Here is a 17,713-nt window from a genome sequence, read left to right as displayed (position 1 = left end):
CGAAGCCTGCACTGGTGGCAGCTTTTGTTCTGCTGTGCCTGCGTGGCGTTTGCAGGTCACGTTGCCGGCTACACAGCTGGGGAACAGCTGGCGGTGCTGAACCCCACTAACACATTGGCTGGTGTTTTTCTCTGTGCAGCTAGCAATTCCGGGCAAAAACTAGCGGTGTTAGAGCCCAGGGTCAGCAGGAGGAGGAGATGAGCAGAGTGTAGGCCGAAGCCTCCACTGGTGGCAGCTTTTGGTTGGTTGTGCCAGCGTGGCTTGTGCTGGACACGATGCCGGCTACACAGCAGGGGAACAGCTGGCGGTGCTGAACCCCACTAACACATTGGCTGGTGTTTTTCTGTGTGCAGCTAGCACGTCCGGGCAAAAACTGGCGGTGTTAGAGCCCAGGGTCAGCAGGAGGAGGAGAGTAGCAGAGTGTAAGCCGAAGCGTAGTTGAACCAATTTCAAAGGTAACCTTTACCCCCCCCAGGTGTTGCAAGGTACAAGAGCCACACCTCGTGCAGCATTAATGCTGCACAAGTAAAAGGTTGCTCTCTTAATTATTCTCCTTGCACACGCTGAATAAAACACGTACACTATTTAGCCCATTCTACTGTAAAACAGTAGTGGAGGCGTGACTTGTCTTTTTAAAGAAAAGCAGCCCAGGTGTCGAAAATAACACCTTGGTGCATGGGCGCAGCTTCCTGAGCGTTGTTATTTGCTGTACAGGAGTCTGTGCTCTTGTTATCCCTTGGCCATGCGCTGTGAGCGCTTCCTGTCTTCTGACCTCATTTCATGTTGGCCGATGCGGTTAGCGGTGGACATGAATCCCATACCCACAGTGTGTTTGGAAAAAATCACACTGCGTGGCTGGGATTCGTGCCCTTGTGCAGTTAATATGTTTGCCGCTCACACATGTCCTTACACCTGCTTCAGACTGGGCGGCCTCATCTGATCCCTTATCGCATGCCGCGGCCATGAGGCCGCACAGTCTGAAGAAGGCGGAAGGAGATGAGTTAAGACAGGCGAACATATGCACTGCACATGCCCATCAATAACACCCTCGCAGCCAAAATATATGAGACAACGAGGGGTGTTGTGTTGGGCAGGGCGGACGCACAGGCACAGGCAGCCAACCAATGATGTCAGAAGACGGGCAGCGCTACCAAGGGTGGTACTGCGTATCATTAGAAAGGAAAGTCACACCTCAGGGACAGTTGAATGGTCTCAATGAGACACATTTTGTACGTGTTGAGTTCCACGTGGGCAAGGAGAAAAAGTCAGCCACCTTGTACAAATGCAGCAGTACTGCTGTACAAGGTGGCTATTATACATAGAAACACCTGGGGGTGGGGGGCAGGCTTCCTTCAATTTCAGTTCATGTGCCTGCGTGGCGTTTGCAGGACACATTGCCAGCTACACAGCAGGGGAACAGCTGGCGTTGCTGAACCCCACTGACACATTGACTGATGTTTTTCTCTGTGCAGCTCGCATGTCCGGGCAAAAACTGGTGGTGTTACAGCCCAGGGTCAGCAGGAGGAGGAGAAGAGCAAAGTATAGGCCGAAGCCTGCACTGGTGGCAGCTTTTGGTCGGTTGTGCCAGCGTGGCTTGTGCTGGACACGATGCCGGCTACACAGCAGGGGAACAGCTGGCGGTGCTGAACCCCACTAACACATTGGCGGGTGTTTTTCTCTGTGCACCTAGCACTTCCAGGCTACAACTGGCGGTGTTATAGCCCAGGGTCAGCATGAGGAGGAGAGGAGCAGAGTGTAGGCCGAAGCCTGCACTGGTGGCAGCTTTTGGTTGGTTGTGCCAGCGTGCCTTGTGCTGGACACGATGCCGGCTACACAGCAGGGGAACAGCTGGCGGTGCTGAACCCCACTAACACATTGGCTGTTGTTTTTCTCTGTGAAGCTCGCATTTCCTGGCAAAAACTAGCGGTGTTAGAGCCCAGGGTCAGCAGGAGGAGGAGAGGAGCAGAGTGTAGGCCAAAGCCTAGTTGAACCAATTTCAAAGGTAACCTTTAACCCCCCCTCAGGTGTTGCAAGGTACAAGAGCCACACCTTGTGCAGCATTAATGCTGCACAAGTAAAAGGTTGCTCTATTTAGTTTGCAACTTGCACACGCTGAATAAAACACGTACACTATTTAGCCCATTATACTGTCTAACAGTAGTGGAGCCGTGACTTGTCTTTTTAAGGAGACGCAGCACAGGTGTCAAAATTTACACCTAGGTGCTGGGCGCAGAATCCTGAGCATTGTTATTAGCTGTACAGGAGTCTGCGCTATTGTGATCCCTTGGCCATGCGCTGTGAGCGCTGCCTGTCTTCTCACCTCATTTCATGTTGGCCGTTGCGGTTAGCAATGGATATGAATCCCAGGCCCGCAGTTTGTTTTAAAAAAATCACACTGCGTGGCTGGGATTCGTGGCCTTGTGCAGTAAATATGTTTGCCGCTCACACATGTCCTTACACCTGCTTCAGACTGGGCGGCCTCAGCTGATCCCTTATCGCCTACCACGGCCAGGAGGCCGCACAGTCTGAAGAAGGCGGAAGGAGATGAGTTAAGACAGGCGAACATATGCACTGCACATGCCCATCAATCACACCCTCGCAGCCAAAATATATGAAATGAGGGGGGTTGTGTCGGGCAGGGCGGACGCACAGGCACAGGCAGCCAACCAATGATGTCAGAAGACGGGCAGCGCTACCAAGGGGGGTGGTGCGTGTCATTAAAAAGGAAAGTCACACCTCAGGGACATTGTAATGGTCTGTAATGAGACACATATTTTACGTGTTTAATTCTACGTGGGCAAGGATAAAAAATCAGCCACCTTGTACAAATGCAGCAGTACTGCTGTACTAGGTGGCTGTTATACATAGAAACACCTGGGGGGGGTGGGGCTAGGTTCCCTTTAATTTCAGTTCATGTGCCTGCGTAGTGTTTGCAGGTCACGTTGCCGGCTACACAGCAGGGGAACAGCTGGCGTTGCTGAACCCCACTAACACATTGGCTGGTGTTTTTCTCTGTGCAGCTAGCACTTCCGGGCAAAAACTAGCGGTGTTTAAGCCCAGGGTCAGCAGGAGGAGGAGAGGAGCAGAGTGTAGGCCGAAGCCTGCACTGGTGGCAGCTTTTGTTCTGTTGTGCCAGCGTGGCTTGTGCTGGACACGTTGCCGACTACACAGCAGGGGAACAGCTGGCGGTGCTGAACCCCACTGACACATCAGCTAGTGTTTTTTCTGTGTAGACAACACTTCCAGGTGGCAACTGACAGTGTTGAAACCCAGGGAATCAAAGAGGAGCAGAGTGTAGGCCGAAGCCTGCAGTGGAGCAAGTTGAAAGGGAACCTTTAACCCCCCCCCCCCAGGCATTTGTTGCTGAAAGAGCCATCTTGTACAGCAGTAATACTGCACATGGCAAATGGTGGCTCTGAAAATTATGCTCCTTGCAAACGCTGAAGTACACACTCATATAATGTGTCCCCTCACACTGTCAAACCATCCCGGAAGTGGGACTTTCCTTTGTAATGTGACACAGCAAAGCCGTCATTCCAACCCCCTTGGTGCCGTGCGCCACCTCCTCAACGTTGTTTGGTTCTGTCACGGAGCCCGCGCTGTAATGTTATCCCTTGGCCATGCACAGTTAGCGCTGCCCGTCTTCTGACATCATGTAGGTGTCAGGCTGGCAGTGCCTGTGCGTCCAAGCTGCCCGAGATCCAACATTGCAGTGTCATCTAATGTAGTCCCACTGCGGGCCAGGGATCCATGGGCATGCGCAGTGCATATCATCGCCTCTCACTCACCTCCTTCCTGCTTCTTCAGACTGTGCGGCGTCACGGTCGTGGCATGCTATTAGGGATCAGCTGACGCCGCCTAGTCTGAAGAAGCGTGAAGAAGGGGAGTGAGAGGCTAGTATATGCACTGCGCATGGCCATGGATACCAGGACCACTGTGGGATCACATTAGACGACACTGCGAGGTGGGATTTCGGGCAGCGTGGACGCACAGGTGCAGCCAGGATGACAACAAATGATGTCAGAGGACGGGCAGCGCAAACTGTGCATGGCCAAGGGATAACATAACAGCGCAGGGTCCATGACGGAATCAAACAACGCTAAGGAGCCAGCGCACGGTGGCAAGGGGGTAGCAATGACGGCTGTGCTGCGTCACATTACAAAGGAAAGTCCCACCTCCGGGACGGTTGGACGGTGTGAGGGGACACATTACATGAGTGTGTAGTTCAGCGTTTGCAAGGAGCATAATTTCGAGAGCGACCTTTCCCTTGTGCAGTATTAGTGCTGCACATGGTGGCTCTTTCAGTAACAAACGCCTAGGGGGGGGACAGGTCCCCTTACATTTTAGTTGTGCCAGCGTGGCGGTCGCATGATACGTTGCCGGATACACAGCTGGGGATCAGCTGACGTTACTGAACCCCAATAACAGAGGAGCGACTGTTAACTGTGCACACAGCACTTCCAGGCACCAACTGGCGGTGTTAGAGCCCAGGGACAGCAGGAGGAGCAGATTGGAGGTATTGCCGCACACACAGCTGGGGATCAGCTGACGTTACTGAACCCCAATAACAGAGGAGCGACTGTTAACTGTGCACACAGCACTTCCAGGCACCAACTGGCGGTGTTAGAGCCCAGGGACAGCAGGAGGAGCAGATTGGAGGTATTGCCGCACACACAGCTGGGGATCAGCTGACGTTACTGAACCCCAATAACAGAGGAGCGACTGTTAACTGTGCACACAGCACTTCCAGGCACCAACTGGCGGTGTTAGAGCCCAGGGACAGCAGGAGGAGCAGATTGGAGGTATTGCCGCACACACAGCTGGGGATCAGCTGACGTTACTGAACCCCAATAACAGAGGAGCGACTGTTAACTGTGCACACAGCACTTCCAGGCACCAACTGGCGGTGTTAGAGCCCAGGGTCAGCAGGAGGAGCAGAGGAACAGAGTGTAGGCCAAAGCCTGATTGGAGCAAGTTGAAAGGGAACCTTTAACCCCCCCCCCCCCAAGACGTTTGTAGCTGAAAGAGCCATCTTGTGCAGCACTAAGGATGCAAAAGGAAAAGGTTGCTCTTTTAATTATGCTCCTTGCAAACACTGAAGTAAACACTAAAAATGTGTCCCCTTATACCGTTCAACCGTCCCGGAGGTGCGAATTTCCTTCGTAATGGGACACAGCACAGCTGTCATTCCTATCCCCTTGGTGCCGTGCGCTGCCTCCTCAGCGTTGTTTTAAGCTGTCACGGAGCCTGCGCTGTTCTGTTAGCCCTTGGCCATGCCCAATTAGCGCTGCCTGTCTTCTGACATAATTTGGTGTCAGGCTGTCAGTGCCTGTGCGTCCACGCTGCTCCAGATCCCACCTCGCAGTCTCGTCTAACGTAATCCCACTGCGGGCCTTGGATCTATGGGCATGCACAGTGCATATACTTGACTCTCACTCCCCTCCTTCCCTCTTCTTCAGACTGTGCGGTGTCACGGCCGTGGCATGCTATTAGGGATCAGCTGACGGCGCACAGTCTAAAGAAGGCGGAGGGAAATGAGCGAGAGCCCGAGGGGAAGATATGCACTGCGCATTCCCATGGATCCCAGGCCCGCAGTGTGACTCAATCAGAAGACACTGCGAGGCGGGATCTCGGGCAGCGCGGCCGCACAGGCGCAGCCAGCCTGACACCAAATTATGTCAGAAGACAGGCAGCGCAAATAGGGCATGCCCAAGGGATAACAGAACAGTGCAGGCTCCGTGACAGCTTAAAACAACGCTGAGGAGGCAGCGCATGGCACCAAGGGGGTAGGAATGACGGCTGTGCTGCGTCACATTACGAAGGAAAGTCCCAGCTCCGGGACGGTATAACGGTATCAGTGAACACATTTTATAAGTGTTAAGTTCTGCGTGTGCAAGGAGCTAAAATAAAAGAGCTACCTTTTCCTTGTGCAACATTACTGCTGCACAAGATGGCTCTTTTAGTAACAAACGCCGAGGGGGGGGGGACAGGTCCCCTTACATTTAGGTTGTTGTGCCAGCGTGGCGGTCGCAGGACACATTGCCGGCTACACAGCTGGGGATCAGCTGACGTTACTGAAACCCAATAACACTGGGTCGTATGTTTTGACTGTGCAGCCTGCACTTCTGAGCCGCAACTGGCGGTGTTGGAGCCCAGGAATAGCAGTTCAGGTGGTAGAAAGATGAACACATCAGGAGATCTGGATGACACCCAATTACTTAATCAGGCATAGGAGTGGCAAATTCCTGCGAGATCCAGGCCTGGTTCATTTTCAGGAAAGTAAGCCGGTCAACGTTATCGGAGGATAGTCGCATGCGACGGTCTGTTAGTACACCACCTGCGGCACTAAAGACACGTTCCGATAAGACACTAGCCGCAGGGCAAGCCAGCACCTCCAATGCATACTGGCTTAGCTCTGGCCATGTATCCAGCTTAGAGACCCAAAACTTGAACGGGGAAGTCTGGGAGTACACTAAGAGGGCAAGCCATGTAGTCTGTCACCATCTGACGGAACCGTTGCCTCCTGCTGACTGGAGCCGCCGGTGATGGTGTAGACATTTGGGGCGGGCACACAAAAGTGTGCCAGAGTTGTGCCATACTGGGCTTGCCTTGGGCAGAGGCACTGCTTCTGCTCCCTCTTTGGGCAGAGCCTCCCCCACTGCCTCGACGCACTGAGCTGCTTTGTAAAGCACTAGCAGCACTCCTCTCAGTTGGACAGGAGAAGATGATGGAATTCACCAGTGTGTCGTGGTACTCCCGCAATTTACGCTCCCGGGTCAACGCTGGGATGAGGTTTTGGACGTTGTCCCGGTAGCGAGGATCGAGGAGGGTGAACACCCAATAATCAGGCATGTTGAGAATGTGGTCGATGCGGCGGTCGTTTCTCAGGCACTGCAGCATGAAATCCACCATGTGCTGCAGACTGCCAACTGGCCCAGAAACGCTGTCCCCTGCTTGAGACATGATCTCTGCCCGCTCGTCATCACCCCACCCTCGCTGTACACACTGACCACTGGACAATTGTGTCGCTCCCTCCTCTGGACGGAGCTCTTCCTCCTCCATTGACTCCTCCTCATCCTCCTCACAAATTGGCCCCTGCGTACCCCTTTGTGAGGAACCACGTGGCGCTGACTCTCCAGAAGCTGATGGAAAAGGTGACTCCTCATCCTCCACCTCTTCCACAACATCATCCCTTAACCCTTGCAAAGTTTGCTGAAGCAGGCAGATAAGCGGGACAGTCATGCTGACTAGTGCATCATCTGCACTTGCCATCCGCGTGGAATAATCAAAAGGATGCAAAACCTGGCAGACGTCCTTCATAGTGGCCCACTCTGTGGTTGTGAAGTCTGATCGGCGCTGACTGAGACTTCTTTACGCCTGATGCAGCTGGTACTCCATAACTGCTTGCTGCTGCTCACACAACCGCTCCAGCATATGTAACGTGGAATTCCACCGGGTAGGTAGGTCACATATGATGCGGTGTTCCGGAAGGCGGAATCGGCGCTGCAGAGCAGCAATGCGGGATCTGGCCAAGCTGGAACGCCGCAAGTGAGCACACTCTAGGCGGACCTTGTGCAGCAGGGCATCAAGATCCGGATAGTCCCTCAGAAAACTCTGCACAACCAAATTGAGCACATGTGCCAGACATGGGATGTGAGTGAGGTTGCCAAGGGCCAAAGCTGCCACCAGATTTCGGCCATTGTCACACACTACCATGCCTGGCTGGAGATTCGCTGGCAGTAACCACACATCGCTCTCCTGCTTGATGGCATTCCAGAGCTCCTGCGCTGTGTGGCTTCGATTCCCCAATGAAACAAGTTTCAAGACGGCCTGCTGACGTTTGGCCACGGCTGTGCTCATGTCGGTCATAGGTAAACGTTCACGGGTCCATGTGGAGGTGGACTGTGACGGCTCCTGCAGAGTTGATTCTGAGGAACTTGTGTAAGAGGAGGAGTCAATGCGTACAGACTGGATTCCTGCAATCCTTGGAGTGGGCAGGACACGTCCTGCGCCACTCGCACGATCTGTACCTGGCTCAACAACATTAACCCAATGGGCAGTGAGGGAAACGTATCGCCCCTGTCCATGCTGACTGGTCCACGCATCGGTGGTGAGGTGGACCTTGCTACTGACGGCGTTCAGTAGCGCATGTTTTATGTTTCCCTCAACATGCCTGTGCAGGGCAGGGACAGCTTGCCTGCTGAAGTAAAAGCGGCTGGGCACCTTGTACTGTGGGACTGCCAATGCCATCAAGTCACGGAAGCTGTCAGTCTCCACCAGCCTGAACGAGAGCATTTCCAGGGACAACAGTTTGGCAATGCCTGCATTCAGAGCCTGTGCTCGGGGGTGGTTGGCCGAGAATGCCCGCCTTTTCTCCCATGTCTGTACTACCGATGGCTGTAGAGTAGACTGGGAGTGTGAGGATGACTGGGAAGGTGGTGCTGTGGGTGGAATTACACAAGGTCTCTGGACAACAGTGCCAGAGGTTCTTCCATGGCGATCCTGGGAGGAAGCCAAACCAGCTGTGCGTGAGCTGGAGGAAGAGGCAACACGAGCTGAAGAGGTGGTAGCTGCCGCTGTTGGTTGGCCTACATCTTCAGTCTGTTTCTGTAACTCCACCGCGTGCCTGGCCCGCACATGTTTCCACATATTTGTGGTATTGAGGTTGCTGACATTTTTCCCTCTTTTTACTTTCTGATGACACAGCTTGCATTTGACAATACAAATGTCATCTGCAACTGTGTCAAAAAAGGACCAGGCACTGCAAGTCTTGGGAGCGCCCTTTTTGGCTTTGGAAAGAGACAGGCTCCTAACGGGTGCCAAAGTGGAGGCTACAGGCTCCGCAGTCTTCCCCCTCCCTCTCCCTCTTTGGCCCGTAAGGGGAATCTCTTCCTCAGAGCTGCTCCCACCACCTTCCTGTTCCTCACGCCACGATGGGTCGACGACCTCATCATCTCCACTACCCTCTGCCACCAACTGCTCCTCCTGGGTAGTCTCGGCAGCACAGAACGCACCAGAAAGCGGCACCTGAGTTTCATCATCAGATGCGTACTGCGCTGTGGTCACCGAAGGCACTGGCCCACCCGCCTCTTCAGAGTCAGAGAGACAAAGCTGTTGGGCATCACTGCACACTGCCTCTTCTTCCATTTCTCCAATGCTGCTTGGCTGGCCCACTGTTTCCAAGCCAAGAGATTCAGAGAACAGAAGTAGAGACGGCTCCTGTCCTGGGCTCTCTGACTGCCTGGCCAATTTGGCAGGTGGTGAAGAGACAGATGGCTGCTCTCCAGTGGTCTGTGCCTGAGAGGATGTGGCACTAACTGAAGTCGACGCCGAGGCGTTAGCTGCCATCCACCCGACAACGGCTTCAATTTGGTCTTCACGCAGCAGCGGTGCACGGCGCTCTCCGACAAAGCTGCGCATGAAGGACTGTTCCCTGCTGAAACTGAGTGACGACGAGTCACCGGCGCCCGCAGCAGGCACAGAATCACCACGTCCTCTCCCTGCTCCTCTCCCTGCTCCGCGCCCACGCCCACGTGCCTTACTCCCTGCCCTCTTCATCTTGGTTGACAGATAAAGATGAGAAGAAAAGTACTAAGGCCTTAGTGTGCTTATTCCTGAAATGCTCCTCCTAACAGGTGTAAGAAACACTAATGTTGTAAAGTGTGGACTAAATTTTATTATTTTTCAAATGTGGCCTACACAAGTGTTAAGTTGTGTTTGGTGAACTTTACTTTATGTTAGGTTATCCTATTTAGTGTTTTTCCACTATTTAGCTGGAGACGGGTGGAAAGACACTAATAGGGAATTTTTTTTTTAAATTTTAAACAGGCTGCACTATTTGAAAAAAAGGAATTTTTTTTTCAAGGTATGAGGCAGTAACGCACCCTGAGCTGAATCCAACCGGCTATGGCTGCACACAGACTACAGGGCGAGCTGCGCTCACACAGAGACCGTGCAGACAGCCGTAAACGGCGCTGGAAGGCCCCAAAAAAAGCCCTCTAGGTTAGCCTATGTAGTGTTTTTCCACAATTTAGCTGGAGACGGGTGGAAAAACACTAATAGGAAATTTTTTTTTTAAAGTTTAAACAGGCTGCACTATTTGAAAAAAAGTAGATTTTTTTTCAAGGTATGAGGCAGTAACGCACCCTGAGCTGAATCCAACCGGCTATGGCTGCACACAGACTACAGGGCGAGCTGCGCTCACACAGAGACCGTGCAGACAGCTGTAAACGGCGCTGCAAGGCCCAAAAAAAACCCTCTAGGTTATCCTATGTAGTGTTTTTCCACAATTTAGCTGGAGACGGGTGGAAAAACACTAATAGGAATTTTTTTTTTTAAATTTTAAACAGGCTGCACTATTTGAAAAAAAGGAAAATTTTTCTCAAGGTATGAGGCAGTAACGAACCCTGAGCTGAATCCAACCGGCTATGGCTGCACACAGACTACAGGGCGAGCTGGGCTCACACGGAGACCGTGCAGACAGCCGTAAATGGCGCTGCAAGGCCCAAAAACCCCCCTCTAGGTTATCCTATGTAGTGTTTTTCCACAATTTAGCTGGAGACGGGTGGAAAAACACTAATAGGAAATTTGAGAAAAAATGTGCAGCAGGCTGCACTATGAGCAAAAAAGGACAACTGTGTGAGGCAGTGTGAACCCCCCCTGAGCTGAATACAACCGGGTATATGGCTGCACACAGACTACAGAGTGAGCTGCACACACACACACACAGAGACCTTGCAGAACGCTGTTAAAACAGCGCTGCAAGGCAAGAGCAAGGTGAACAGTGAAGAACACACAGCGTTTTGCTAAATTAGCCTTGGGAAAGGAAAATAAAGCAATTAGCTATCTCAACTGGCCCTCAGTTAGAACACAGCGTCCTGTCCCTAACTGAAATCACAGCAGAGTGAGTGCAAAATGGCAGCAGCGTTTTTTATAGTGCAGAGTGACATCATTTCAGCAGCCAATCACAGCCTTGCCAGTACTTACATGCCCACCATGCTAAACAGGATGTGCCCACACTTCCAATCATTCCTCATTGGCTGCTGCGTTCAGTTTGAATTCTGGGAACTTCCGATTCCGGTATCCGATACGCGGGAAGTATCGGAATTCGGTATCGGAATTCCGATACCGCAAATATCGGCCGATACCCGATACTTGCGGTATCAGAATGCTCAACACTACCCATGACTTGTGGGAGAAAAATAAAGTTAATTTTCTCTTGCTGGCTGGGCTTTCAGAGTGATGGCTGCACAGCTTCAGAACACTATAAACCTGAAGATTAACCCCATATATGCAGGTTATTGGTATTTTCTGACGTCACCTGTTATCTTTAAAATAAATATAAATTCATTGTAGTGGCTCGTGCTGGATGATATACTAGGAGCATCTTCAGACATTTGCATTTACATTTACACAGCCTGTTAGCAATCTTATTTGCTTACTAAAATTTGGCACAATTTTACACGTTTTAATGAATGTCTCGCTGTACAAACTGGCTGGTCTAATGTCTGAATGCATTTGTTACATTAACAGAAGGGTTAGAGTAGCACAGTAGACAATATTATTCTACATGCCTAAGCATGAACTTAATAGAACAAAGCTGTGAAACCTTATTGAATAATATATTTAGTGACAAAACTGATTATCATTGATCAGGTTCCGGTGGGAGGTATTGCCATCCTGCACCAATTTCCTTTCTCATCCAGCCTACAGCGCATGTCAGTCATTGTTGAGATCATGGGAGAAGATCAATTTCTCGTTTTTATGAAAGGAGCTCCGGAAATGGTAGAGCAGTTTTGTAAACCAGACACAGGTATTGTTACAAGAACAAAAATTGAAGCCATTGACATCTTTAAGTCATTTTGTGTACTGCATTGAATGTACTTTTACCAATATAAGAAATTTAGCCTGTGTAGAATGCAAGAATATACACTACTCTTAAAAGTAAATAGTTGAGTCCAGCATCCAGAAGATTAAAAAAACAAATTTTATTAGTAACACTTTTTTTAAATCCAAGGTGAAAAGGTGCAGGCTTTTTACTGATTATACGATTCAAGCTTTACCTTTACCATTCACAGCAACTAACCCAGTCCAAGAAATGAGCTAAAATACAGGTTGTGTCTAATTACACTTGCATCATAGATCTCACCCATTTAACACATGATTAAAATGAAAGAATCAAGGAAAATAGGGAAAACTATAAATATATAAAATGTAATAATGGTCATGATTTCCCTTTTAAAGTAATAAAAAGGTCTTAAAACATTATTTCCCCCTCTCATTATTCTGGTAGCAAATATTAATAATTATGGTACTGTAATCCTAATTGACATGAAACTGGAAAGATATATTCTGATTTCATGTCAGATATTGAGAAAAACATTTTCTCATCTTTTTATATAGTGAATGTAAACTTCTGGTTTTATCTGTATATCGCTTTCAGTTTAATAAATTCAATAAATCAAAATTTGTATTTTTACCCATTCTGTATAGATGAATACAGTGTTAAATTATTGCATGAATTATTTATTGATCTTCAGCATGAACTGTGCAGGCCAATCAAGATCAGATATCATTGTGTAGAAATAACATGGGGCCTGTGACAGTGTAAATTACGGTAGTATATGTGAAAATCGATCAGAAATAACATCTTTAATGTTAATAACTCCAAGAATATATTTTTTTGCTGTGCAGTGCCACTAAATTACCACAGAGAACTTGAACATTATACTTTACAAGGTTTCCGAGTGATTGCGCTGGCATACAAGACGCTAGCTACAAATAATGCCCAGATCATAGAAAGCTTAGAAAGGTAAAGTAATACAATGCGAGTAATTATAAGCTTTTTATGTTTGTCAGAAATGATCATCGTCTTAATATTATCAGTACCTTCCATACCATTTTATTTATTTATTTACTCATTCATTCTTATTATGTTTTCTTAGGGAAGAAGTAGAGTCTGATTTAGTGTTTCTTGGATTTCTTATAATGGAAAATAAAATAAAACCTGAGACAAAACCTGTGATTCAGGAACTTACAGAAGCCAATATAAGGACTGTCATGATAACTGGTACATTTGTATTTTACTACTACAAATCTATATAATAAGATTGTAGGCGACATTGTAGGAGGTCGGGGGAAGAGGAATATAGAAGGGTGGTTTCTGATATTGTGGATTGGTCACGGACTAAGTGTCCAGAACTAAATGTGAAGAAAACCAAGGAGTTGGTGGTACGTTATAAAAGGAAAAAGGAGGATTACTTACCGATCAATATTGCTGGCAAGGAGGTGGAGATGGTTGAGAGCTACAAGTATTTGGGGGTTCACCTTGACAGTAAACTCGATTGGAGGTGTCATACAGAAAAGGTTTACAAGAAGGGAATGAGCAGACTCTACTTTCTTCGGACACTCAGGGCGTTCAATGTGTGCAGTAAAATGCTGGAAATTTTCTACCAGTCCATTGTGGCAAGTGCCATTTTTTTTGCTATCATTTGCTGGGGCAGTAGTATGCGAGTATCTGACACTAATAAACTCGCTCAACAAACATATCAGAAAGGCAAGCGCTGTTGTTGGCTTCCATCTGGATTCTTCTGAGGAGTTATTGGAGGATAGGACTCCAGAAGTATAGGGCTATAATGAAAAATAATACACACCCACTATACCAGGTGTTCTTGAAGCAGAGGAGCACATTCAGCAACCGTCTAATTCTACTAAGGCTACGTTCACACTAGCGTTGTGCGCCGCTGCGTCGGCGACGCACAACGCACCGAAAAACGTGTGCAAACGCACGCAAAAACGCTGCGTTTTTCGACGCGTGCGTCGTTTTTTGACGAAAATCGGACGCAAGAAAAATGCAACTTGTTGCGTTTTCTTGGTCTGATGCTAGCATCAAAAAAGACGCACGTGTCAGAAAACGCAACAAGCAAAAACGCATGCGTCCCCCATGTTAAACATAGGGGCGCATGACGCGTGCGTCGCCGCTGCGTCGCCCGACGCTAGCGCGACGCACACTAGCCGAACGCTAGTGTGAACGTAGCCTAAGGTGTAAGAAGGAGAAATTCAGGAATGTATAATAATTTCCTAAGAGTGGTAGACAACAAAGACTGATTGCAGGTGTACTACTTTCAATTAACAGTGACTCACATACCTGAACTACCCACATTTATTTGTTATGTAATGTTGGTATACTTGTGCAAGATTTGTGTTCTAATATCTTATGTACTGCTGTTTGTATTGCTGCTGTAATACCGTAATTTCCCCCGGGAACAATAAAGTGTATCGTATCGTATCGTATATATTATTAGAATGGCTCATTATTTTATGTGATTGGCTTGAAGTTTCACTGTGGCGCCATTGAATATTTAATTATGTAATATTTGACAATTGTCCAAAGTGTTATCTACTGAAGCAAATAATATATAACATTAATAATATAATATAAATAATATACAGCACCATGATGCTATATAAATAATAATAATATAACTAAAAAATAAGATAAATTTCTATCATCTGGATTGCATTCAAACCAAGTTCTTTTGGCTAAACAATTACAGCACATCAGCAGAGACAGAGAAAAGAGCAAGTAGGACATTCTATTTACTTGCAGTTGTTTTTCTTAGGTGACAATCTCCAGACTGGTTGTACTATTGGGAAAGCTTCAGGCATGATTCCTCCAGGGAGTGAGTTGATTGTCATAGAAGCGAATGCTCCAAAAGAAAGTTCTCCTGCATCAATTACTTGGGGAAGTAGTGAGAAGATCCAAGACAAGAGTAATGCTCCACAGGTATGATCCAGTATTTTACATTTTCACTTATTCGTGTACCAATAAAGTCCCAAAGTCGTCTTACCGAACTAATAACTAGTGATGGGCGAGTGCCGAGCATTTCCTGGTTTGTTCGTCGGTAGCTCAGAATTGTCTGCCACGCACTGTAATGCTGCAGCCATCTTGGTTGTGAATTACAGTGATTGGCTGCCCACACAGTGTCATCAGGTCTATATCAGACTTGGTGCCATCCTGCTTTTCACAGTCTACTCCGGAATCAGGCAGTGTAGGGAGAGGTGCTGCTGAGATACGGACAGATTTGGTGGTGTATAAGTTAGTGTGGGTATAGCATATTGAATACACATATCCAGCTAAACCAAAAGTCCTTCTGAGGAATAATTATGGTATATATAGGTATCAGTGCTAGACAGGCCGTGTATGTGGCAGACTTCATTGCAGACAGCAAGATGGTCCATTCCATTACTATCTGCTGCTGCCTATTACAGATATTTACTGTGTATACATAGCCCCAGGTATCAGTGGCCAGGAAAAAAAATTTTTGTATCTTAATCCTGATTATTTTCTAAAAAAAACAATCCAAAGAACACAGTTTATTTTCTCCATTAGCTTGTTGGCACTGCAAAATACAGCCAGATCCTTTCCATAGTACTGCGTGAAAATCCAGCTGTTTTAAACAGGGGTTTTGCCGTCACAGTGATCACATCTGAGTGCGCAGAAAATTTTGCCATTTCTGTGCTACTGTAAAATTTTGTTGGTGTGTGTGTGATACAATTTATTGACACCAGTTTGGTGAAAAAATAGTTAACTACAGGGCAGGTATTTTTCACTGGGTTGTGTGCGTCACACGTCTCACATATCAGTGCTCTCAAAATTGTGCCATTTAAGGGCTCCATTGCTTTTTTTTTGCTGTGTCGGGTTGACATATTACTGGGAGGGGTTGGTGAGGACCCAGCGGTCATGGTGCACATTGACACAAATGACAAAGTTAGAGGTAGGTGGAAGGTCCTTAAAGATGATTTCAGGGAATTATTCTGCAAGCTGAAAGCAAGGACCTCCAAGGTGGTATTCTCTGAGAAACTGCCTGTACCATGTGCCACGCCAGAGAGGCAACGGGAGATTAGGGAGGTTAATAAGTGGCTCAAGAATTGGTGTTGGAAGGAGGGGTTTGGGTACCGGCAGAACTGGGCCGACTTCTCAGTTGGCTGCAGGTTCTACGCTAGGGATGGGCTGCACCTCAATGGGGAAGGTACAGCTGAGCTGGGGCAGAAAATGGCTAGAAGGTTGGAGGAGTGTTTAAACTAGGGATTGGTGGGGAGGGTATTCATTTTATAGGGAGGGAAGATAGTGCAGATAGAGACCTGGGCACAATTAAGGAAGTTGGGGGTGGTGGTGGCATGGGGGGTGGGGTTAGAACAGTTAATAATTTAAGAAAGAATAGAGGTACAGAGAGATACATAAAGTGCATGTATACTAATGCCAGGAGCCTCATCAACAAAATGGACGAATTAGAATTAATGTTGTTGGAGCATAATTATGACATGGTGGGGATATCTGAGACATAGCTGGACAAGAGCCATGATTTGGCTGTTAACTTGCAGGGCTATAGCCTGTTCAGAAATGACCATACAGATGAGCGTGGGGCAGGTGTGTGTCTATATGTAAAATCATCCTTAAAACCCATCCGGTGTGATAATATAGGTGAATCTAATGAAAATGTAGAGTCCCTGTGGGTGGAAATAAGGGGAGGGGGAAAAATAATAAATTACTGATAGGGGTTTGTTATAAGTCTCCAAAAATAATGGAAGCAACGGAGAATATCCTAGTAAAGCAAATAGATGAATCTGCGACTCAAGGAGAAGTCATTATTGTGGGGGACTTCAACTACCCTGAAATAGATTGGGGAACAGAACCCTGTAGTTCCAGCAAAGGTAATCGGTTTTTGACAACTATGAGAGACAACTACCTTTCACAACTGGTTCAGGACCCAACAAGAAGGGGGGCACTGCTAGACCTAATATTAACCAACAGGTCAGAACGCATATCAAATGTAAGGGTTGGGGGTCACTTGGGAAATAATGATAACAAAATAATAAGTTTTCATGTATCCTTTAATAAGATGTGTAGTAGAGGGGTTACAAGGACACTAAACTTCAGGAGGGCAAATTTCCAATGGATGAGAGAGGATCTTGGTGCAATTAGCTGGGATGATATCCTGAGACATAAAAATAAACAAAGAAAATGGGAGACATTTGTTAGCATCCTGGATAGGACCTGTGCACGGTATATACCGTATGGGAATAAACATACTAGAAATAGGAGGAAACCAATATGGCTAAATAGTGCTGTAAGGGGCGCAATAAGTGGCAAAAAGAAAGCATTTAGAGAATTAAAGGAAGTATGTAGTAATGAGGCATTAAATAAATACAGAAAATTAAATAAATTCTGTAAAAAGCAAATCAAGGCAGCAAAGATTGAGACAGAGACTCATTGCCAGAGAGAGTAAAAATAATCTCAAAATATTCTTTAACTACATAAATAGCAAGAAACTAAAAAATGATAATGGTGGCCCCCTTAAAAATAGTCTGGGTGAAATGGTGGATGAGGATGAGGAAAAAGCCAATATGCTAAATGACTTTTTTTCATCAGTATTAACACAAGACAATCCCATGACAAACAAAATGACTAGTGATAAAAATTCCCCATTAAATGTCACCTGCTTAACCCAGCAGGAAGTACGGCGTCATCTAAAATTCACTAAAATTGACAAATCTCCGGGCCCAGATGGGATACACCCCCGAGTACTGCAGGAACTAAGCACAGTCATTGATAGACCATTATTTTTAATCTTTAAAGACTCCATATTAACAGGGTCTGAGCAACAGGACTGGCGTATAGCAAATGCGGTGCCAATATTCAAAAAGGGAACAA

The 17,713-nt window shown here is 47.5% G+C and overlaps 1 protein-coding gene across 3 annotated transcripts in view; it reads left to right on the top strand.

Moving 5' to 3' along the window:
* LOC138638123 (probable cation-transporting ATPase 13A5) overlaps positions 1-17,713 on the top strand; it is a 553,152-nt gene that overhangs the window by 416,222 nt on the left and 119,217 nt on the right. For all 3 annotated transcript variants that reach the window (XM_069727147.1, XM_069727148.1, XM_069727150.1), the window contains 4 exons: positions 11,656-11,812; positions 12,694-12,811; positions 12,945-13,069; positions 14,622-14,785. In XM_069727147.1, the coding sequence (XP_069583248.1) occupies positions 11,656-11,812; positions 12,694-12,811; positions 12,945-13,069; positions 14,622-14,785 (564 nt within the window). The remainder of the gene's footprint in view (positions 1-11,655; positions 11,813-12,693; positions 12,812-12,944; positions 13,070-14,621; positions 14,786-17,713) is intronic.

Source organism: Ranitomeya imitator, chromosome 5, assembly GCF_032444005.1.
Source record: "Ranitomeya imitator isolate aRanImi1 chromosome 5, aRanImi1.pri, whole genome shotgun sequence".
Taxonomy (NCBI): domain Eukaryota; kingdom Metazoa; phylum Chordata; class Amphibia; order Anura; family Dendrobatidae; genus Ranitomeya; species Ranitomeya imitator.
Note: the sequence above shows the minus strand (reverse complement) of the source record. Positions and strands in the feature narration are given on the sequence as shown.